The following is a 24,484-nucleotide window of genomic DNA, read 5'->3' on the forward strand; positions in this document are numbered from 1 at the left end:
AATCACCAAAACGGAACCGTCCGGGAAAATTCTTCGGAACGAATCAATAGCGCCATAAACAAATCTTCCTCTCATCTCAATGCAAGCCAGGTTGAGTGATGACGTATTATGCAACAGTGGCTTGCGCAATTTTACGGAGTGCAATGCGTTATTTTCTGCACACACATGATAACGCACGACTGAGCTGGTTCAAGTGCAAGGGTACGTTGTTTACTGTGAATGGAGAGCCCTAGTTTAATGCGACAGCGATAAAACGGGTTGTGTTTGTACATCGGAAAATAGCGCAAGTGCCAGCCAGCTGCGATAGATACACGAGTTAAATTGTTGCCAGAAAATAAAAATAAAAACAGAACAGACTCATCCGATTTAGTCAACAATGTTTTCCTCCGGATGCACGTCATGTTTATATGTTTATGGCTAACTTTTATTGATCGTAGTATCCGAAAGTATAAAAATAGATCAAACTTACACTGCTCATTACATACAATTCATTAAGACTCATATTACATTATTACATTATTACTCAACCACATTAAGTACGATTACATAGTAAAGTAATTAAAAAGTAAAGACATAGAAAAAAACTTTCCAAAGATTTCCATTTAAATTCTTCCGGCTATATCGTTGAGGACCAGAGTCAGACGTTCTGGCACGGCCAAAACATCATTCAATTACCTGAACCAATTTTCGGTTGCGATGACCATAAAAGTCGGTTATCTGAACCGCAAACTTAGATGTATCATTTGATTCGGGGATTTTTCTCCGGGTAGACGGGTAAGGTACGTGTCATCAGAAATCTTCATTCGTAAATCTAAGTCACGCTTTACAGTTGGACTGCATTTTGCAATTTAGAACTATAAATTCTGGTTCTTCTAGAAAAACACTTGTGGGCATAGGGAAACGAATGGCACTAACGTTGTTTTTAAACCAGGCTAGAATTTATAGTTCCAAATTGCAAAATGTAGTCCAGTTGTACCTGCGGCCTCTGTTTTCGGTTTTCTTTGTTTTCCTAAGTTTGTGAACAGAAAACCATTGCCAAGTCCGCATATCCTGCGCGCCTGGCTTTTTGCAGCAAGCAACACGACAAACATGATGCAATAATCACGTGCAGGTTGGTTAACCGATAATTAGTACGTCTTGCATAGTGTTTGTTTGTTTGTGGTGGGGTAGTGGGAACTCTCCTAGGTTAAAATTTTCTAGAACGAAAGAATTCTTCTCTTCAAAAACTCATTCATATAATGTGAGATCAAGTTGTCCCTTAAGATTTTCCCCTTTGCAGGGATGAAGAATGAATTCTTCAGAAAGGACTGGCACCTCTAATTGTGACTTTACGCCGAAAGCATAAGCGGTCCCTGAATAATTTGAAATATTCTACCCGAGAGAACATAAATTATTGCGAGGTCAATTTCCTCTCCCTCACACGTTATAATTACATTTTCCCGATTTTGATGGAAGTTTACCCCCGCTCAGGAAATCTGGAACGTTCTAAAAGGAGGACACTTTAAATTAATATTGATATTTCCATCCATTGACCGCGGTGAACCGTAGGAAAATCGTGACAAGTTCTGGTTTTCGATGTTTTGTGGTCATCGCTGGAGCTGTGGGTTAGGGGGCGGAGAGTAAACGTTTAGCACGTGTCGAGATCGGGGCTATAATTTTCCTGAAGCAAGGAAGATATGTTCAGTGCTGTCAAAACGACGTATTTCTGCCAAACGGAACTATGTGCATTATGACGTGAGCCCTGTTATGCATATATTCTTATGGGTCTCAGGACTCATGTCTCAATGCACGTAGTTCCGTTTGGCAGAAATACGTCCAAATGGCATATCAAAATTTACCTGGAGAATTAAACACGGGAGCCGGCGGAAAAGTTCAAAAATTAATAAACACATCATAAAATAGACAAGAATAGATTTTTTTTACGCAGTCTAACGACCGTGATGAGAAACGGATTGCATTGTTGTCATTTTTTTGGACATATTTATTAGACAAAAAAGATGATGATAATAAAGGTATGTAAATATTTCAACGACTTTGCAATCTTTCAACTTTATTTAAAATTCATTGAGGGAAAACCGACCGTCGTTTATTTCGGAAATTTTTCGATTAAATTTCTTTCCGGGTTTTGTTTCTTTTTTTGGTGGAAAATTGAATCCAATAATTTTGTTGAGTTTCCTTTAGAGGCCCTTTATACTGAGAATTAAGACAATGTGAATCCATTTCTGATTGGTTACCGTATTACAGGCTTCCACTGTGTCACAAACGGTAATAAAGAATACATTTTCACCAATTGCAAAGATTATGATCTGGAATGGACCGAGGACTTATACTGGTTCGACAAGGAATAAACGGAATGAGAGAAGGAACGGAGAAAGGAATTAGAGAATGAGCCGATCAAAGATTACGAAAAACGTTCAATTTGTGTAATCTTTATTCCTGTTTGTGACTCCATGAGGGGGTGTTGTCTTAACTCTTAGTATAAAGGGACTCTAGTTTCCTCCATAATGTATAAAAAGTAAACGTAACTTTTGAAATTCCGAAAAATAAAGGTATCTATGAATTAACCGATATGACGAAATTATAGAAACATATACCAAAAGATTTTTTCAATCCGATAATCATCACCAGTAGTTGAAAACATACTCGTTCGTTACAGTCTTGGGAAAGGATCGTTTGGTGTATTTTTAAAATTTTATGATTTTTTAATAAATATTCTTGGTGCAACATGTTGCCTCTTTATTTATTTAAAAATTACGCAGGAGCAATGATCAGTTCTGAGTTATTTTCATGTTGTAATGGGAAAATTATAAAAAAAAAGTATGGGCATTCTGTTTCAGTCTCAGTGCTTTCCAACCGTAAGAACTTGCATGTTACACCGAACAGCTTCTCATTTTCATCCTAAAACTTTGTCGAGCATAACCTTTTTATTTAATCGCATTTTTAAAGAAATTTGGCAGCGTTTGCGAGGAGAATGAACAACAGGGTCAATACTACATAAACAGGAGCATCACCCGACTTAATTTACGCTTAATTGCAAGTCAGTATTTACGACAATCGTTAATTTTCCGTCCTATAAAGGAAATCTTCCGATTTTGTGTGGAAATTTTTATTAAATTTATTCCTCCTTTACCGCCACTGACATGTGACTCGCTCCGAAAAACGGCGTCAGCTTGAACGAGATGAGTCATGTGTGTCATAATAATTGCGCATCGATGTTTGTATGTTATTAAAATTGTAGGGATCTCATTCATTCTGATGAAACCTATAGGAGGTACCCCCGCCAACCAATTGGTCTTTTGCATCGATTTCGCACTTAATACCTAGTGCGCTTTTCGGTTTTTACGATGGAGTGCTGCATATACATAGAGAAAAAAAGCAGGTGTTTGCATCTTGAGGTTTGTTTACCCTGTGACGTAGGTCGGTACAACCTGGCCAGCGAACTCCGGAATTCGAAATATGAAAAACGGACCATAATGTTCGATTTTTTTACTTAAATCAACTCATTATATAATTTCGAGCACTTTTTATAGGAAGACTTTTTTCCTTAAATTACACCATTTCCAAGAAAATCGACAGGATAAACGTCGCTGTACCGACCTACGTCATCAAATCATCAAAAAAATTCCAAGATGCCCGAAATGCAAATACCTCCTTTTTTTTCTCTATGCTGCATATAATATCCATGCGTGCCTCCATGAGCGTCAGGATTCAGTTTTCTGTGCTAATGTTTTCTAAGATTGTGAGTCGTGACAGACCCCTGTTTGTAACTTATCAATTTTAAACTATGCTGGCTTAACGTTATTTTCTACAGGCACAAAATTTAAGGACTGGGACTGGGATATTAGATGGTTCCCAGTAAGTCCGCAACATTTTTAAGATATTGAAGTCATGATAGTCAGAACGTACAGCACAAGAATTTGCAAAAATGTTTCCAAGATTATTTTCAGAAATTTTCATGTTAGTATCATTGCGACAGTCTTTTAAGATATATTCGGAAACTTTCCGACCGTATTTTTGACGTTGTTTTAGGAGTGCAATAAGTGCATCCATACAAATATTTAAATCATTACTTCAATTGGTTCAGATAATTTACAAAAATAATCCTGTCGACAGTATTTTTTCATATTTGTTAGTTTTTATATACATATGTAATGCCCTGAAGATGACACTCGTGTTGAAAAGCTTCGGCAATATAATGTAATTTAATCAAACGTATTGCGATAAGGCCGCACCTGTCTTGTTTTATCATCGTTATGCGCAATTAACAACATATTCAAATAATATTTTAAATAATACTTTAAAATTGTTGAAAAAGTTGTTAAGAATATTTCAAATGAAAGCAATCTCAAGATGCGTCGTAATATTTTTAAATTATATTTTAAAAATACTCCCTATTTTATTAGATTTGCATCATTTAACGAACAAGAGATCTCATTTGTACCTTTTTCAACTCAAATATTATCAGTCAGCCTCGTTTGTTTATTCCGTCAAATTAAACAGTCCTTCATTCTCTGTCATATTTGCAAAACCTGTACATCACGGTAATTAATATGACATTTGTAAGATATGTAGACGCGTGAAGAATTTGACGGATACCATAATGATCACGAGAAAAATAAGACGAGGATATCACTAGAAAAATGAGAGAAGAAAATACGGAAGGAGGCATTGAGTGGAAAAGACTGACTGGGTAATGAAAGGTTCAATCAATCGTAAGTAAACAAATTCAGAGTAGCATGCAACACTCCTTTTGAGTTGCGTCACGATGGTTGACGCTTAACGGTGTATAATAGTGCGCTTTCGTGGAAATACACAGACCAGCATCCATGATTATGTTGTGCGTGATGATGGGGCCGCATGTGTGATTTATTCAAAGACATAAAGACGGAGCACTAAAAGCAAAAAATGAAGCTTCTAGAGCTTCTTTTCAATCACCTCTACTATTGGCTAGAGGATTGGCGGCGAAATCGGGACAAGTTTGAATTCAAATGTAGGGCGGGAACTAATAAATAAAATTGCGGAAACAAAGTATTTTAGGTTGATTTTTGCCCAAATTCAGGTACACACTCATATTTTTTTAACTTTAGGTTAGTTTCAGTCCGTCGTCGACCGATTAATTTCATTTGGGAGTAACGTTGATCTAGAGCTGTAACGGCCTGTTTGAACCTGCAGAACCACCATGAGCAGAAGAAAAACTAACTTTATCTGAGATTACTGCCTGTTACCGAGCAAAAGTAGGTGTATTATATTAGGACGCAGACCGAACTTTCTTAGTATATTCGTTTTAGGAATTTAAAATACGTTTCAAAGAAGAAATGTGCAAAAATCAAGAGGACAAGTTCAAATCAAATTTCCGTTTGCCGCCATGGATTCCCGCGCTCATTTACACACTCACACAAGCGCGCAGCGCCGAACCTAGCTTCACTTTTTCCCCGTGCTTTTAGATACGAGCGCTCCGTCTTTATGTCTTTGGATTTATTTCACTTTATAAGCTCAATGCTGATGAGCGAAATGAGCGGGTGTTTTCGGTAATTTTTTGGTTAAGGTGATTCGACGGTTGCCATTTTTTGTGTCAGAGCAATGTGCGGTATATCGCATCAATTTGTTTCATAATTTCAGCTACTTGTCATTTTTTCCGAATTTAAGATCGCACTTCGGTTGTCATGAGACTAAAGAATGCATGTGCCAGTTGACAAAGAATTTCATCGTATTAAGGGCAGGGCTTTTTTAGAGGAAAAATATCGCATTCGATACTGATATCGAAACTGCACTCAAATGTGATATTTTTCCTCTAAAAAAAACCCTGCCGTCAATACGTTGAAATTCTTTGTCAAATTTGGTACATGAATTCTTTAGTCTCATGACAACGGAAGTGCGATCTCAAAATTCGAAAAAAATGACAAGTAGCTGAAATTATGGAACAAATTGATGCGATATATCGCACGTCGCTCTGACAAAAAATATAGCAACCGTCAAATCACCTTAAATATTGGATTGAAGAATTGTATAAAGGGGAAAAAATTCAACTGTCCGGTTGATCAACCTAATAATACTTTGTGCGCTGCTAGATTAAAGTGACCGCGTTGATAGCTGTGCTGGAAACGTGTATCTCTATTGCAGCCTTTCAGAACGTCTGGTCGTATTTTCATAAATTTAGGATAGGGGGGACTGGCCCTTTCAAATCATCGCAAATATCTTGTGGTTTTCTTTTCAGATGCAAAAAATCAGTAAAAATAAAAAAAAATCAACGACAGCTACGAGGTCTCTGAAATTAGCCAGGTTTGCTCTCCCTTGCAAAACTTCCAGATTCGATCCGATCTTGCCCGGCTCTAAATAAATGAATAAAAAAAAGAAGGAACAACTTAAAACACTTCACTCATGTGAGCGGGTTGTATGAATCAATAATTCGCGAGTTTTTCAAGTTCCAAACAGAGAGGAGCATGACTAGTTTTCAGATTACTAGGAAAGTTTTCGCTAGATTTTCGGAATAACTTTTCCAAAATAACTAAGCTCAGTTACACAAACTGTTACGCAAATAAAGGATGAGAATATAACTGCGAAAATTAGAATTAATTCGACCGGTGAGTAGATTTTTAGCCACCAAGAAGCTCTACTAAGTTGCATAATCGGCGAAACTCGGCGCATAGAATCGGAATTTGAATGAAGTCCTACGGATTTTGACTAAGATGTAGCCTCTAATCCAGTCGCAAATTAAGTTCCGTTACGGGTTCTATACACGAAAAACGCGTCTTACAATTAATACACTAAATCAAGTATGGAAACCGAATGGTTGATGAGGACATTGTCCTTTTTGCCCTCAGGACAATGATGTTGACATTTGAGTTAAGAATGGGAAATTAAGTCGTCCATACGGTCTCTCGGTGTTACGTTTAATATTTTTCCATGGTTGTTAATAATGTCACACAAAATGAAAAAGATATGTAGATCATTCCAAATTCAAAGAACCACTTTTCGTAAAAAGGAACCATCATTCTGCCAATTTTAGTAACAACATATCGATGGTGAAACTGCAGAAATGCTCGTATCTCGGTTTGCGGCGTTGCAAACTTCCTCTCGTATTTTATTTTCTACGTCGAAAACTATGGATCGCCGTTCCTTGAAAACTCCGGTGATTTCATTTCATTTCTCTATGTGAAGCACATTCTGTGAAAATTTCAAGGCGTAATTTAAACATGATGTCATGAATCAGGGTACTTGTTATGGTCCCTCAAAGGACGAATTTTTATTCCTGAAATTTTGTTCCATTCAGGAAGTAATGGATGTTCAAATCACGGCACGTGTTGAGTTAAAATTTTCGAATCCGGGAAGAGATTCATTCATAATCAAGCGACATCATAATTGATCAGCCCCGCATTTCGGAAGACCTTGGCAATTTATTATCATAATTCGATGGTCTTTTGTCCTTTCTTTCCATCCTCAACCTCTCAGCTGATTGAGAATCGTTGCAGATGGGTCATATTTTCATTTATACGCAGTTAACAAATTCCCAGCGCAGTAATAATTGAATCAGGACCAGTGATTTTGGTATCTAAAAGGCTCTGATAGTCTATAGAATTAGTATGAAGAAAGGGGAGGTAGATAGACTGCCAAAAAACATGTTTGATCGGGACTCTTCTAAGAGCAGGTAGCGCCCAGTTTTAAGATGACGACAGAGGGTTTTACAAGAAAATAATGGAGCGTAAATTCCTTGAAGGACTGTCGTGGAATGTGGGAATCAGTGGCGAAGCGTGAATGATCAATTATCGATGTTTCCTCATTTGAAGCTATGGTAAAGAATCGATTATTAAGGTGTTCGTTGCGAACACTCTGTTATTCGATCCTTTTTCATAGGTTTAAATGACAGATCAATCGATATATCGCAAAGCGCGCTACGCCACTGATGGGAATGTAGCTGCAAGCATCGCAGAGTGCAAAAGAGGACTTTGAAAGAGGATTTCATGTATTTAGACGAGGACAGAAAATTATGTTTGATAAGAGAACACATTATCAGTTCTGTCAGGTGCATATTTTGGGAAATTATGGCCATTAATTCTTAAATGTAAATTTAAAAATAAAACTTGCAAATTACAACTCATATCTTAAAAAAAATAAATATATCATCAGGCGAGGTCAGAAGATAACACTTTATAACTTTGACTCGTTCTTAAGTCGTATGAGAATTGTGGGTCAGAAAAATTAACAACATTCATGCTTTGTTCTCGTATTTATGCGAAGAATTTCCGATTTGACTTCCACAATTTTCCTTTTTACAACATGTAGAGATAGTTTTATTTTATGGAGCCATTTGTAAAATATAACTCTGAGGAAGAAACTAGTATGCCATAAATAAAACCATAAATTCGAATGATGACTCACAATTCAAGTAAATGAATCAAAATTAATGCGCACAATATCCACATATTGAAAGCAACACAATTAAACTATTAAACAGTTTTAGAATAGGCGGACTTTCAGGCCGCAGAATCCTTCCTCATCATAAAATGTTAGATACATTCAGAAGAATCGCTCTACCAACTCTTGAGGTAAATGAGCATTTAAAACTGTTCTTGTGGGATGTACTCTAAATTATTTTATCAATGAAAACTCCAATGATGATAGGCTCATGAATAGCGCGTAATTATATGAAATCAAGCATGACTCGAAGATTTCGCCAGCTGTTATTAAAGATAGATTACCTTCATTAAGCACTAGTAAATTGATGCTGAAAAATAAAATGACAATTTCCCTCTGATAAAAGTATTTTCTAATAGAGGCCATTAACTGGTCCGTTACTCCTGCTGATATTCGAAAATTACACTCAATTTTAGATTACAAGGGTTTTCCCTGTATCGGTTTTCCGCGGTGGTCGTACGCACCGAAGATTTAAATCTGAAGATGAACGCAAAAAAAATGTTTAGCTCCCATGAGAGTACTTTTCTTTGTGAAGAATAGCCCATTTCACACCGATGATGGAAATCAGAACACGCACTGTAGCACCATATCGCTTATTACAGTAGAAAGATAATTCTCATCATCGCAATGTTTAGAAATATCGAGGATCATATGAAAGTATTGCTCTCTTATTAAATCCACATTTTTTGGCGAAGAAAAGTTGTTTCCATGCTTTATTGTCTGATGACTTATATAAAAAGCGCTCATAATTGTTTTCTGAATAAATTTGTCCTGTAAACTTTCCGAGTATCTTGCTTTTCACTCGATTCTTCAAGCATCATGGGGCAAGAAGGAGAGTTATATTGTCATTTATCCAAAGCTGCCATTTCCCTCAGACTGCCTCACCCCTTGCGTTGAAATAAGTAGTTAAAATTTTCATTTAACTGCATTTTGCAATAAATGACCACTGTATCTTGCTAATTTTAGTGCCAATATATGTGTCATGGTTTTCCTGTGCAGATGAGTGCTTTTGTACATGAGTCAAAAATAGTGGTTTCATATTTAAAAACGCAGTTGATTCGATCTCTAGCGGCACGTTAATGATAACGCCTTCAAACAAGCATCTATTCGTGCTTAATGGATATGCGTGTTGCATGTACGAAAAATTGAAGGCGTTTTGGAGCCCGATGTGGTGTAGCGCTAATTCAGCGCGCGCTTTGGTGCAACTAGTCGTGTTCTACGGATAGTTGCGTTGTACGTGTGAAAAATTGAGGAGACTTTGCCATTGATTACCCTCACAATGTTGCGGAGTGATATTCAAGTTACAAGTTGGTGGCAATTTAGCAGAGTCACGTGTGGGTGTGCACCCGGGGTTGCAACTGTTTTTTTGAGCTGAGTGTTCACTATTTTGCTAGAAATACATGAAAGTAGCTCGTACAACGCACTCTGGCGTTCTGCGACACTCACACGCCACATGTCTATCTTCCCAGATATTATCGGGCAACTGATAACGCAACATCTCTTCGTCAATGCCCTGCCGCTATCCCCTCATGGGACGTCCCCGTCGCTTTTTCGAAGGTGATAACCATTCCTTAACTGCCGAATTAAGGAAAAACGGCATATAACCTTCAGGCGTTGCAAAATTTTCTTTCATAAATCACTAATTTTCAGGAAAATTTGAAAATATTTCCTCTCCAATTTTTCAGATAATTCTGTTTACAATTTTCCCTAGACTTCCTAAAAATTTCAAGGAAAAAGATCCATAGCTCTCCTCAAAAATAAACTGTTTATCGAAGGAAAGGCAACTCTTGAATGTTCATACGGCGTTTTCCAGTGCCGTGGCGTGCTTTGCGATACATCGATTGATTCGTCATTTAAAACTATGAAAAAGGATCGATTTACAGGGTGTTCGCAACGGAAGCCTTAATAATCGATTCTTTACCATAGTTTCAAATGGAGTAATATCGATAATCGATCTTTCACGCCTCGCCACTGGCGTGTTCCCTTACAACGGCACACTGGGGGAAAAAAAACACATTGGATCTAGAGTCCAGACTCTTGAAAACATTGACAAGAGAAAGGACTCTTGATTCAATCAGATTTAAGCTTAAATCAAAAGGAAATTAGCTCAAACTAAGAGGCTGGGTTCTTGATTTAAGCTTAAATCTGATTGAATCAAGAGGATTTTTTCTTGTCGATGTTTTAAACTCTCTAGATACAATGTGTTTTTTTCCAGTGCAGTAAAACAATTCCGTCATCCGATCTCATTAAGCCCTAAAGAGGTAGCAAGTCGGGGTTTTTTTATTCCGTGATCTCTTTCTACTTTGTTGCAAAGTTCCGATTCCAGGCTCTTGATAAAACGGTAAGCGCGCGTGCGATTTTCCGGGCTCCTCACGTGCGACGGCGCACTATGGTCCGAATAGCCGGTTTAAGCGGCATTAAATCAGATACGTATGTTTAAACCTCGCAACATGAGTTTTCAGGGGTTTTTAGGGTCGCTGAGTGCAAAAATGCTAATATTCTTCAGGAGAAATCCATTTTTAACATTTTTATACTTTAAATAACTGTGGTAATAATTTGTTCAGAAGCCTTAAATTGAGGCTGGTAATCCAAGTTGAAGCGCTGGAGCAGTTGGCATCGCATCTCACTTATCTTCTTGATGTCCCGGGTTCGATTCTCAGTAGAATTTTTTTTTTTTTTTTTTTATAAGTTTAAAAATTAATTTTACATTGGATGGACTATAAGAAGCTAAAAGTAGAGCCTCGTCAAACACTACTATCAAGGGAACTTGAAAAAGACAGCTCAGGATAATACTTCTACGTTTCATGGCTCCAGAGGCCTACTTTCAAGTCCCACCGATCAGCCGTTTGAACTTGTTTTCGTTCTGCCAAGCGAAACTTAAGCTTAAATATATTCATTTTGATAGATTATTTGTTTGAAACATGGGTAAACGTAAAAAAAAAACGTTTACGGGACCTCAAAGTGACTTCCTAAGACAATTTCATTGCTCGGGAGCCTTACTTTCAAGTCCCACCGATCAACCGTTTAGACTTGTTTTCGTCTGCCAAGCTAAACTTATGCTAACATATATCTACACTAATAGATTATATGTTTGAAACACTTAAAACGTCAAAAAAAAAACTTTTACGGGGCCTCAAAGTAGCCTCCCGAGGCGATTCTTTGCTGTTCTTGAGCACAAAGTTTCAATTGGTCCCGATCAACCCCATCAACTCGTATTATTCTGCCTGGGCATATTTAGGCTCTAATGCATTCGATTTGCTAGAATATGACAATGGAACATGATAAAAGTCATCGTCAATGGCATACGATAGCTAATTGCAGTAAGTGATAAGAAACGCGAAAACGTCATTTTTCATGAGAAATAACTTGAGGCTATGGTGGACTATGGTTCTGCCACTCAGACTAAAAGGTAGTATAGAGTCATGACAATAACTTCCGAGTAAAATTACGAGGTGCTCAGAGGTGCAAAAGATATTTTTTGGGTCCTACTTTTGCGATTTTATTGAAAAAAGTGACTATGTCTAAGGGTTAATCTAGAACATTAGATATGATGAAAAAGAACAGTTTCAGCATGAAACATCTTAAACTTATCTTGTACTTTGTGAATCAAGTGCCCAAACACTTTCAGGTACGGTGAAACGACGAAAACAAGCCCTTAAACACAGCACTGCCGCTCGGTAACTGGAATCGCACTCATAAAGTGCTCCGCGCACCGCACTTCCCAGGCTTGTCACATCTTTATTAGTGCTTTAATCGAAGTGAAATTTTACAGGAGTCTTCTCTACAGTATGTACTATCGATCTACCTCTTAAAATCTAACTTTTTCCAAACTTCACTTTTTCGATTTATTGCCGCTTAAACCGGCTATTCGGACCATAGTGCGGCGCGGTAATCCCTTTGATAGTCAGGCCAATATCGCGAGACGTCGCTAATTGACGAGGAAAAGAGCTCAAGTTGGACATGTGAGTGGCGGGCGAGCGAGCACAGTCCCAACTGACCTCAGACAAAGCGTATCATCGAAGCGCATTAACATACAGGAGCTGGAGTTGGACTTGAACTTGTTTCAATATCAACACGCCTCGGGCTTTAAAGCGATGGAGGCGCCCTCTATTTGGACATATTTCTGCCAAACGGAACTATATGCATTAAGACATTAGCCCTGAGACCCATACGAATGCATGCATGACAGGGCTCACGTCATAATGCGCATAGTTCCTTTTGGCAGAAATACGCCCATTTAATCGAGGCTCGTTCTTCGTTCATCCACACCGGATGGATCAATATGAGATGATGTTTTTCTCGTTAAGTGTAATAGTTTTAAAATTACAACACATTGCGTCGGGCACATATAGGGTCTAGGGATGCGAATTTTTCATCGATTCGACCAAAAAATCGATTTTAAATCTGGAGAGTCGAGTTAAGTTTTCAACCCTGATTTGTCGGCTGAAACCATTTTCTCCCCGAATTGATTTTTTTTAAACTTTTATTAAATAACACAACTACAAAGTATTAAGCGTTTTTAGATTAAGTTAACGAATTGATGAAATTTTGCGTTTCTCGCGATGTTTGGGCTATTTTCTTGATTATTCATAATTTGGATTATTTGAAGTCGTTAAATGTATATCTCTAGAAGAGTTTGTGGATACGGGGAAGAAATCGATACTTCACGAATCGTCATTCAGGAAAATTGAATTTACACCTAAATCGATTTAATCAAAGGCGATTTTTTTTACCAAAATCAATTTTTTTGGTAATAGAGCGCATCCCCAATAGAGTCCCTTCATATACAGAGTTACCTACATCATCTCGGGTTCTGAATGTCACAAACGGGCAAGAGATTGATGCAGTTGGTTACATTTTTCGTAATCGACTCATTGCCGGATTCCTTCCTACGATTTCTCTCTCATTCCGTTCGTTCCCTTATTTCTGTGCTCCATTCCACATTATACTTTTTCCAACCGCAGTAAAAGATTTATCTATCTGTCCGTTAGTGACATCAATGAAGCCTAAAAGGAGAGCCAATCAGACATAGATTTCTCATGGCGCCACTCTAAGTGTAAAAGGAATTAGGAACGTAAAACACAGAAGTGGACTTTACTGCCGTGCTAACGAAAAACGCCATATGAACCTTCAGGCGTTGCCAAATTTCCTTTGATAAAATACAAATTTCCTGGAAAATGTATGAATATTTTTCTTCAATTTTTCTACATAATTTGGTTTCCTGGTAAAAATTGGCAGTAAAATCTGAGTTCCAAAATACCATAGACCTACAGCCGGCTGTAAGATTTCCAATTGCTTCTATAGCCGGCTACACAATTTCTTATAGCCTTTTATAGCCGATGGCGATTAAGCAACAGCCAGGCGATAAAGTGTATGCCAAACGTTACTAATTACGGATGCTAGGACTTAGTGAGTTTTTGGAATACTGCTCTCTTTTTGGGCCGTAGTATCTTGATTTATTTTGCGAGGAAAGCTCCGTACTTTTGATGGATGCCTGCCATTACTAATATATTAGAGCGCCTTCAGTTTCGTATGATACTGTGCAATACCTCTGGTGTGAAATAGTTACTTCAAGCGCCGTGGCAGGCGGGCAGCCAGCGCGAAACACGCATTAGCGCCTACAAACCTAACAGGGATACTTCACGCGTTGCGTAATGTGTGAAGTATCCCTGTTGGGTTTGTAGGCGCCAGTGCGTCGCCGCTCCGCTTTAGGTTAGGCTCTAATATTTAATCTGGCGGAGTCAGCGTTATTCAACTCATGATTTTGAAATGTTTGCACAACCTGTATGGATTATTCTCATTTTAATTGATGAAAAAAAATACGTATTAAAGGAAAATATAATGTGTGTTTTGTAAAAATTAAGGTGGTTCCGTACCAAACTTCATGATTTCCAAAGCACACGAATTTCTACACAATGTCTTATAGGCTTTTATAATCGATGGCGAAAAAGCAACAGCCAGGCGATAAAGTGTAAAGCCCGGCGATAGGAACTATAGCCCGGCTGCATAATTTTTTATCGCTTCGTATAGCCCGGCCGTATGATTTTCTCCGCATTCTACAGCCAGCTATATGATTTTCTGTAGCCTTCTTTAGCCGGCTATAAGAATTCCGTTGGTATTTTGAAACGCAGCTCTTATCGCCAATTTTCACCAGGATTCGCAGGTTTACCGTAAGATCCTGAAAAATTCAAGGAAAAGTGTTAATTACTTTTCTCAAAAATAAACATTTTAACGAAGGGAATTTGGCAACTCTCGACCTTCTGATTGGCGTTTTCCCTCAGCACAGCAGTGTAGTTGAAACACGCATACTCAGTTCACATCGTTACAAAATGCCTGGTTATATTTCTACTAAAAAAAATGTTTGAGTTTATATAGGTGAAACGTTTTTTACGTTTGACGTTTGGAAAAAAAAAACTTTAAAATAGGTACGTTCCCAAGAGACTGTTAGTAATAGGATAGCAGAATAGTGCTGAGTCCACAATATTCTGAAGGGAATTCAAAGGCAGAATAAAACCAATAATTAGAAAAAAAGCTCCCACGAGCTCTTGTAAATTTCACTGAAAGACTAAAAAAAGGGCGGGGGGGGGGTTAGCTCAGACGGTCCTTTATTGAAAAACAGTTACAAAGTTCACTTTCATTTGAAATTTTCAGTAAGTTACGCTTAATGAAAACTCAGTGTAACTCTGATTTTTTATTTTCCCAGCTTTGACTTCTCCTTCGATTTATATAAGGATCAAGTAATATTCTACCAGCTTGTTTTTTAACCCGTAAATAATCCTTAAATTCCTTTACACGTATAAATTTAAATTCGCCAAAAATAGGAAGTAGAGTTTTACATCGCACGGTTCTGCAGTTTTTTTTCTTTCACTAAGTAATACTATTATAAAATTACAACTCTTAAAACATACTTCCCTGAGGGTAGCCATTTTTGAGGTGGGATTAGGGCCAATTTAATCGTCAGAAAGCGAGGTAAAATAAAACCGACATTAGACTGCTGAAATTTATTTTTTATATAATTAAATCTTATCTCCTTAAAACGACAATTTAAGCCCTCTTTTATCAACCACAACTATTTTCCTTTTTGCATAAAAGGGCCGTAAAAATAACCCTAGTGCCGGCAAAGGATGGACAGATCCTCAATCCCAGCTTAAACTCATGAACACACCTTAAATCATACGAGAATGCAGACACAAGAATAGAGCAATTTTTCCTCTTGAGTTTAGTACTGAACAACTTAAGTTTCAGGTTAAAATTATAGCCATAATTCAGCCTTGCTGATGAGCTAGATAGGCGTTATTTCCAAAACCGGAGGAAACAAATCCACCTGGTTTTTCCTTTGTGTTAAAATCCTTCAAATAGTAATTACAGATACGCCTGAGGGTGCACCGCGAGCAAGAAGTCCCCTGTCTGAAATTTTGACGTGCTGAAACAACAGTTTAATAAATCTTCGGGAGCCGTCACTAGTCCTCTGAAATCCCGGCATATGTTTTCCCTGTACATTTGTCATCGGGAGGAAAAGTGCAGGGAGACTTGACCAATGGATGATTTCAAACATAGAATTGCCAGCTTGCACAGACATCCTCGCATATTTATTAGCTTGAACCTAGCGTGGGGTTTTTATTGAGACAGGCAAAGGCCCGTGCCATACTCAGGTCCTTTGTAAGTCTTTGTATTTTATTACGTGTCGAAATCATCCGGGGTTTTCCAAGATCAAACCAGATTGAATAGATCCTTACTAGGTTAGTTAATTGTTTAGTATCACATTCCGATGGTGTGATGATCAAGAATAAAATTATATACGAACATTATAATAATAAATTATGATAAAACTAGACGAGGACAGATTTGATGGATTCTGAGGAGATAATCCTCCCCAAACTCGAAAGTCTATAACCACGCTTCATTCAACTGATTTATTTAGGGATACGATTTTGGTTTTATTATTTTCTGGTTGTGAGTACACACTGTAGCTCAGTATTTTGAAGAGAAAAAAAGAAGGGAAAAGGAAACCATGACATAATTTATTATATTGGTATGACTGAACTCCGTGGAATTGGAAACAATAAAATTCATTTGAAAAATTAACAATTTGTGAGAGTGTATTGATTTTCTACCTATACAGCGTTAGACCGATAACTTGTGACCTGTTGGGAAAAATTTAGCACAAAAGAAAATTCTAAAGTTGGTCTGAAATGAGTAGACGCAGATATTGGAGAGTGAAAGGTTTTATTCGACAAATACCTATGAATTGAATTTTGAAACATTCAATTCGTTCACAATATTTAAATTTAATAAGGAGCTATGCACTCATGGGATATTTTCTTTTCCTACCTTGTTTTGCAGTTTGTAATGATGGGTTTTACACATGACTCGGCTCAGAAAGTTTAAGAATTCTACTATTTCGCAAAATTTGCTCCTAAAAATTTTCCATTGCTCAATAAAATAATTGCAATAATTTGCCAATCGCGGTAACACTCTTCAGCCCATTTTGAGCTCATCATTTTTGACGCGTAAAGGAGAAACGCTGTATGAACTTTCAAATGTGTTCCGAATACCTTTCCAAATAAAGTATTTTGTTTTTGAGGAAATTCACATTTTTTCATTTTCCTAGAAATTTTCAGATATTTTAGATTAAATAACAAAAAACCAAATTTTGAAAAGTTGGAAGATAAATGCGACAAGTTCTCCAAAAAAAAGTCGTTAATTGAAAAAAATTGACAGCATTTGGAATATCATACGGTGTCCTTCCTATGAGCACAGTGGATTGGACGTGAACGCACGCATTTCCAAGCAAATGTCGCGGGTCGGTTTAAATTGAACCACCACCTGGCAAACGCTTGAATCCATCGCATATCACTCTAATTGCGGGCGAACCTAAAAACGAGAGAGATGCCACTCTAGTAATTGCCGACTTGGAAATATGCGTACGAATTTATGAAATCCTGCTCAGCGTCTGGGAAAACCTGACAACCACTTCGATCCTTCATGCACATTTCATTCTCTTTGCTCCTCTCTGCACCCCCGCAGTTCACCTAAGTGGGGTGTAGTTCCAGGGTTGCCATCGAAGATATCAACACATTCAGAGCATTGTGTATACCTATTCCGGTGAATGGTGAATTTCGATTTGGAAAGAGCAGAATATATAATAAGATGCAAAATCGCGCTTCTCTGTCAATATACAAATTGTTGAAAATTTATAATAAATATATTATGCGTTTTCAGACTATAAATTTAACATGAAATGTTCACTTCATCAACGATGTTGTATTCCTTTGATAATTGATTGCTGTAAGATGAGAAATATTTGCTAAACAATAGGAGGGGTAAATGGATAATTTGTTTGTACACTTACACCACTATAGATTCATCCATAACAACGCCAGCTGCTGCCACTTCTGTTTTCACGACAAGCATGCAAGTAAAGTTGCATACGTCATAAATGGCAGGAGTTTTTTATCTCCTTAACCCAAAGAGGAATTAAACTAATGAAATTATTTTCTCAACTCTTGATGTACTCACATGTAGAAGCTCATAAAGTCTATTTTTTCCAGAACTTAAGCTTGCATTCCTTCATTTGATGCAAGAGAGAATGTAAGCTGTTTGTTTTAAGTTAAAAAACATAGTTTTTTCATCCAAAGAAAACAACAAATAAATTTAAAAAGGAACTCTTTTTCAATTATTCAGTGTTGTTTCAGTTTCTGCTAGTACCCATTATCAGACGAGGTTAATTTCACAGTTTTATTTTTTTCTGTTCTCAGGAGAATTCTTCGGAAATTGCCGTAGAGACTCACCAAAATTTGACGACTGCCTGCTGTTTGCTTTGAACAAAGCGAGGCCGTGCTTGCAATATGGTACGTTATTACAAGTATGCGTTCTTCCAATAACATAGGTTTCAAAGTTCTATGGATGTCATGGATTCCTACTCACGATTTTTCTCACCATTCTAAATTTTTTATAGAATTTAATTTTGAAAACGAGGAAAATCCTTATACCGTATTTCCCAGATTGCAAAATTTAGGTGGTCTACTAGATAGTCAAAAGTCGGATATTTCCTCATAATTTACTATAATTGTCAATTGTAATACATTTTATCAGAACGAACTATACGAATTCTTGTGTATATCAAAAACAACATGCGTGCAATTAGTCACCCTATGCAAATATGTATCTTCATCGTTGGAAAAAAAATAGTAGTAAGTACCTTATTGCGCAATGCGCTGTATTTTGCGATAATACCGTTTTCCGTTCATCCATAAAGCACACATCTGCACAAGGAAATTAATGGCACGTACTTTGTTTTTAAAATGAGCCAGAAATATCAGTTCCTAATTACACGATGTAAACCAAATTTAGTCCAATTAATAAAATGACCATCTAATCGTCTTGAGAATCCTATGAACTTATTTTGACTCATCAAACCTAACCTCATTTTGCGTTGCAGGTGATCCCTCGTTGAACATCCCAATCCTGGAGCCGATCAAGTACGCGGAGCACGCGGCGCCATTCCACGGTGACACCAGCTACGCCGGTCTTTACTCCCTCTCAGTCACCCTGCCCAATATCACAGAATGGGGATGGGCCAATTCTACCTACACTAAAGTCAAGTAAGGATTCTAAAACTGTCTCATAAACAACTTTGACAGCAAAGCAAAACAGATCGACGGTGAAACCGCAAAAATGCGTATCTCGGTCGCGGTGTTCCAAAATCACCGCTACTACACTGGAAAAAAAATACATTGGATCTAGAGTCCAGACTCTTGAAAACATTGACAAGAACAAATACTCCTGATTTAATCAGATTTAAGCTTAAATTAAAAGGAAATCCGCTCAAATTAAGAGGCTTGGTTTTTGATTTAAGCAAAAATCCGATTGAATCAAGAGTATTTTTTCTTGTCCATGTTTTTAAGAGTCTGGACTCTAGATCCAATGTGTTTTTTTTCCAGTGTATTTTAGTTTTGAAAAGGAGACCAAACCAATATCATGGTTTGAGTTTTCACAGAATATTCTGTAAGAACAGAAGAAAAATTACTGAAATTTTCAAAAAATGACGTACAGTAGTTTTCCATGTAGAAAATAAAGCATGACCGAAAGTCTGCGACGCCGCAAACCAAAATGAGCATTTCTGCAGTTTCACCATCGGATTTTCCTCCAGGATCAGCCAGTATTCCAATTATTGTTTGAGGAAAATATGGCAATATTACTTTTTTTCGACTCAATGCAATTTGCCGATACTTCGCTTAGATATTTTTCAAACAATGGTCAAGCTATCGTATTCATGGTCATTCTACCATCGATAATGAAATTTTATATTTGATGTACATTTGACATGGGTTCACTGCACTAAAAAGATTTCATGAATCCGTTTATTTTTCCGTTACCTTGCTGCGAAAAAAATAGACCTCACTTTGCCATAGGGGACAACATTCTCTGGCTCACTTACAAAAGCTCCTTCAATATTTCGCCACTTACAACGCATCACGGAACACTCTGTGATAGCCTGGCATCATATCGAGCCTCACAACGCCTTCAATTTATCGTATATGCAACATGCATATCCATAAAGCACGAATAGTTGTATCACGTAGGCGTTATCATCAACGTGACGCCTAGAGATCGAATTGGCTACATTTTTAAATAATGGACCACTATTTATGGTTCATGTATAAAAACACGTATCCGTACAGGGATTCTAATGGCACGCACGTTGTTCTAAAATGAGTAAAAAATAGTAGTTTTCCATGGCAAAATGGAGTCCAATGGACCACTAGACAAGGTACGAATTTAAGCATTCTGATACATACTTTTTGAACAAAATTTCACGTAAAACACGATGCGCACAACAAAAATTACCGAAATCAACTCCTTACAATGATTTTTAATGATTCCTGATGCGTGAATTCAAACCACCCGCTGATTAAAACTCAATGATCTACGTGATATATATCGCGCGCTGAACATTATCATGACAGTCTTTGGGATATAAAAATCTGGCAACCTCAATCTTGACGCTTGGGCTGAGCTATAGCAAATTGCTTATGGTTTGAACAACACATGGTGGGAAATGAACATTGCTCGATTGAGAAGCTTCCTGAAATCGTTGTAGTACACGATTTGACTCACGTAGAGCTTTGAGTTTCTTGTGAGCGGGCAGTTCAAATTCCTCGTAACTAATGTGAAATAAAAACATTAATATCTTCGTTAGGAGTTGGTTTCAGTAATTTTCGTTGTGCGAATCGTGTTCTACGTGAAATTCTGGTTAAGAAACATGTATCAGATTGCTTAAATCCGTACCTTGTCTAGTGGTCCATCGTGCATACTACACGTTTCATCGGATTTTGGTTTTTTTTAATCGAAGGTTTGTCAAGTACAAAAATATTGACTGTTAAAAGTACAAACAAAACTTAATGTTATACCGTTCCAACGAAAATTTATTACGCGGTTCTTATTTGAAGAGTTTACAATCTCGCTGAATGTTGAATTTTAGTGTGGAATTTTGAGAGAAGTCCTCAAGCGCTGAAGTAGCTTCACATTTTTGAACTGCCAGAACTTTCCGAGAGCAGGATGAAATTAAAAAATACCGAACGTAAAGGGCCATTGAAGGTGTATCTAAAAGTGTCCCTGACCAGACCGATGAAATAGAGTCACCAAAACTGCCTTAAAACTTTATATTCTCCGGAGATTGAACAGCAAAGCATGATTGCTTGGAAAACTGGGATTTGTTTGGAATAACGTACATTCTTCGGACTTGATGAAAACACAAGAATCCCTAATAGGAGACATGAATATCGTCAGAATAGAAGGCACAGGGAAGAGAGGAGGTATTAAGAAGAAGAAAAGAGATCATTGAACTAAAAACATGATGTTACAAGCAAAGTAAATAACTGCGTAGTGGGATGAAATAGATTTTCTTTCACTTAAGGCCGAGACTCCATTTCCACAAACTTGTCGTTCTTTTAAAATATATGAGTTGCGCAGCTTTAACGAAGTTTAAGAATTCTTGTCTTGATTTTCAAGAAAACTCTCACCAGTATTATAATCTGCAGATACAGACTTTAATTACTAGAATGGATTTTGTATTGTTTTTACGCTTTATCTATCATGATCTTCATACATGTTTTTTATGAAATTGGAAATAGTCTGCGCTTTATATTAAATTAATGCAAATGTTAACTAAAATAAATGTCAACTGAATTTATCCATCTTTTCGGCCTGCAAATGCCGAGGACTGTGATCTTCAGACAATGGAGAAATTGGGTATATGGTAATAGTATTTTATTTGATCGTTCACTTTTAAATCTATTTCATCCGCCTAAAATTACCGATAAAATGCTTTAAATATTTCCAAAACCAATCTCGAGTACAACTAATTTTACTCCTCCATGATCGGAATGATCCTTGCCCAATTTTTTAAAACAAACTTTTCTACGGTAAATTGACAAATATCTTATTTGGAACGAATATTGTTCTGCCATAGGTCTGATTTCAACAGAGGCAAGTTGGTTGTTTACCAAGAGGTTCCATTCAAACATGTCATCTCTGGAGTTCAAGCCAGCGGAGATTTCCTCGGAGTGCCCCTCGGGGACAGAACAGGAGATATGGTCCTGGACATGTGTGAGTATTGACAAAACATGTAGGTATTTGTGCGTGACAGTGAAATTCTCAATTCGCGTATCTCGATAGTGGTGTTTCATGGCCTGGTTACACGCTCAAATTTCCGTCAAATTCCGATCAAAATGATGACCAAGGTGGCGGTCGAGAGTTATCTAGATTGATGCGAGTAAAATTAATTAAAACAGCGTGTTGATTGAAATAAGCATGAAATAAGCACGGTTGTGTGGAAATCAGATGAAGGATGAGCCCCACAGCTCCATCATCTACCATCAAATTTTTGCAGGCCGCAGAAATTTGATGGTAGATGGTGCGCACCAGTCACCATTTGATCGGAAATTGATGGAAATTTGAGCGTGTAACCAGCACAACAAAATCACCTCTCATGTTGCATTTTTTTGACGGAGGCTGAATGAACACCATTCCTTGGAATTTTCGCAGAATAGTCTTTACTCAGAGAATAAAATTAGATAAAAAGACGAATAGATATCCACAGAGATCACAAAGTATGACAAGAAATCTGTAACTGCGTAGAGATTCGCGGTTTGAAATGTTTTACCATTGTCACGTGATGGCAAAAGGGTTATTAAAGCGGTAGAAAATAAAGAAATAAAAACTATTCTGCAGATCAGAGGAGTTTATTCTGCATCATTAGGAAGAAAAACACCAAAAATTGACCTTTTGAGAGAAAGTAAAAGTCAGACTACGAAAAATTTTAAATTTGAGTAAATATTTTCTGTTTCCCTTGAGAAACAGCTCCTCTTTTTGTCACGGCAAAAGTTTGGAACAGACCCATTGGAAATGTTAAATCCTCCGTTTCAATCAATAAATCCACAAACCCACCAAGCTTGATGGTACACGGAATGTAGGGCTGTAATATTTTGTATTTTAAAAAGATAATCTTTGTGTATTCTCAAAAATTACTAAATTTAATTTTTAAAAAAATATTTCCCTCCGATCTTATTCACCCCCTCTGAGGTATTGTAAATGTAAACAGTGAATTGTGATCAAAACTCTTTCGTGACGTATTAAAAAAAACCCCAAAAAATTCAATTTGTCACGTTTGCATCACTCACAGACGTACAGTGTAACTTGTACCTATGAGGTTTCTCTCGTTTCAAAGCGCTGTTGAATTCCATCCTTTTTATCTGAATTTGTTTTTTTAGATCAGGGTACTTTGTATAAAATGTCGATTCAAGGTAAAACGCTTCTCGTAGCAAATTTACTGTCCTTTCTACCTTAGAGCTAGAGTGTTTGCTCTACCTGAAGGGTTCGCTCTGTGAAGCTCTGTCAAGTTTTGATTTGCCTTTTTTTCAGACGGAGTCAAGCAAAGGTACACCCTCCAGCTGATCCCAGGCACAGACAAGATCAAGGTTTCTCTGATTGTTCTGTCAGTCCGTGATGTCAAACTACAGCTTTACAACTTCACAGAGGACGCATTTATCGGTGGGTACAATTATTTTCTTTCTTTCTTTCTCTCCATTTCATAAAACTTGCATGCTTCACGTAACAATGGGATGTAAACTCCTCGAAAACGCGACATCTTTCTTCGAGGACTTCCATCAATTATTCTTATGCGGACAGTTTGGAAATCATTCAGTATAGTGACGAATGACCGGATACAAGCGCCTGCTTAAATGCATGATGCAACACTCGATACTGTTATATCAATAGATTGAAGGCGCAATAAGCTCAATGTTTCTGCGTACCTATTCGATGTGGCGTTGGTGTAGCACTCTAACATTACTGCAAAAGGCGAAATTTAGGTTTACCTTGTAAAGTTAAGAGAGAATGTGGAGTAATAATTAAACATGTTGCGCAGAAGTGACGCCGCTTTGTTCAAGTGACATATTTCAAATAGCTGTCAGGGTCTCAAGCATACATAATCAATATTCATAGCCATTACAGAATTATGACAATATATTTTCATCGAATAGGCATTAACTCAATATCTTTGACATAGAGCCAACTCGATTAATCTTAAGAAGAAACCGCGGAGTGGAGGATTTTGATTAAAATATATGTAGGTACTATTTAAAAACTACTTGCGACAATTAGATTCAACACCAGCTTATAATGCTTGATATGCGTGGATTTTTGCTTATCTTTTTAGTGAAACTATAGAGTAGCGTGTACACGCAAGCAAAAAAATGCAATGAATGAATGCTCCAAGATTGGGGTCATTTAAAGTATTTTTAGATAGGTATATTCAAATCACGCGAAACTTTACGAATTAAAAATGGTTGATTTTACTGCATTTAAATGGAGTGTGGCACGCATAGTCGTATTTTTCTGGTTTCATCTTCGATGTTCATCCGGTACTCATTCGTGAATTGAGCAAACAAGCAACACGTACTCCTTTGAATCAAATTTAAGATCACGGCAAGAAATAGCAAAGTCAAGATATAGTGGTTTTCCTCTTTCCTTATTTTTTTCTCGGTGTTCATGCCTTAGAGCTTCGTAT

At 37.3% G+C, this 24,484-nt stretch overlaps 1 protein-coding gene across 1 annotated transcript in view; it reads left to right on the plus strand.

Annotated features, from left to right (window-relative positions):
* LOC109030825 (uncharacterized) overlaps nucleotides 1-24,484 on the plus strand; it is a 42,086-nt gene that overhangs the window by 12,770 nt on the left and 4,832 nt on the right. Inside the window, exons 3-6 of the mRNA XM_019042002.2 lie at nucleotides 18,171-18,263; nucleotides 18,854-19,016; nucleotides 21,887-22,023; nucleotides 23,338-23,466. Of these exons, the coding sequence (XP_018897547.2) occupies nucleotides 18,171-18,263; nucleotides 18,854-19,016; nucleotides 21,887-22,023; nucleotides 23,338-23,466 (522 nt within the window). The remainder of the gene's footprint in view (nucleotides 1-18,170; nucleotides 18,264-18,853; nucleotides 19,017-21,886; nucleotides 22,024-23,337; nucleotides 23,467-24,484) is intronic.

The sequence above is a fragment of the Bemisia tabaci genome, chromosome 3, assembly GCF_918797505.1.
Source record: "Bemisia tabaci chromosome 3, PGI_BMITA_v3".
In the NCBI taxonomy this organism is placed as follows: Eukaryota; Metazoa; Arthropoda; class Insecta; order Hemiptera; family Aleyrodidae; genus Bemisia; species Bemisia tabaci.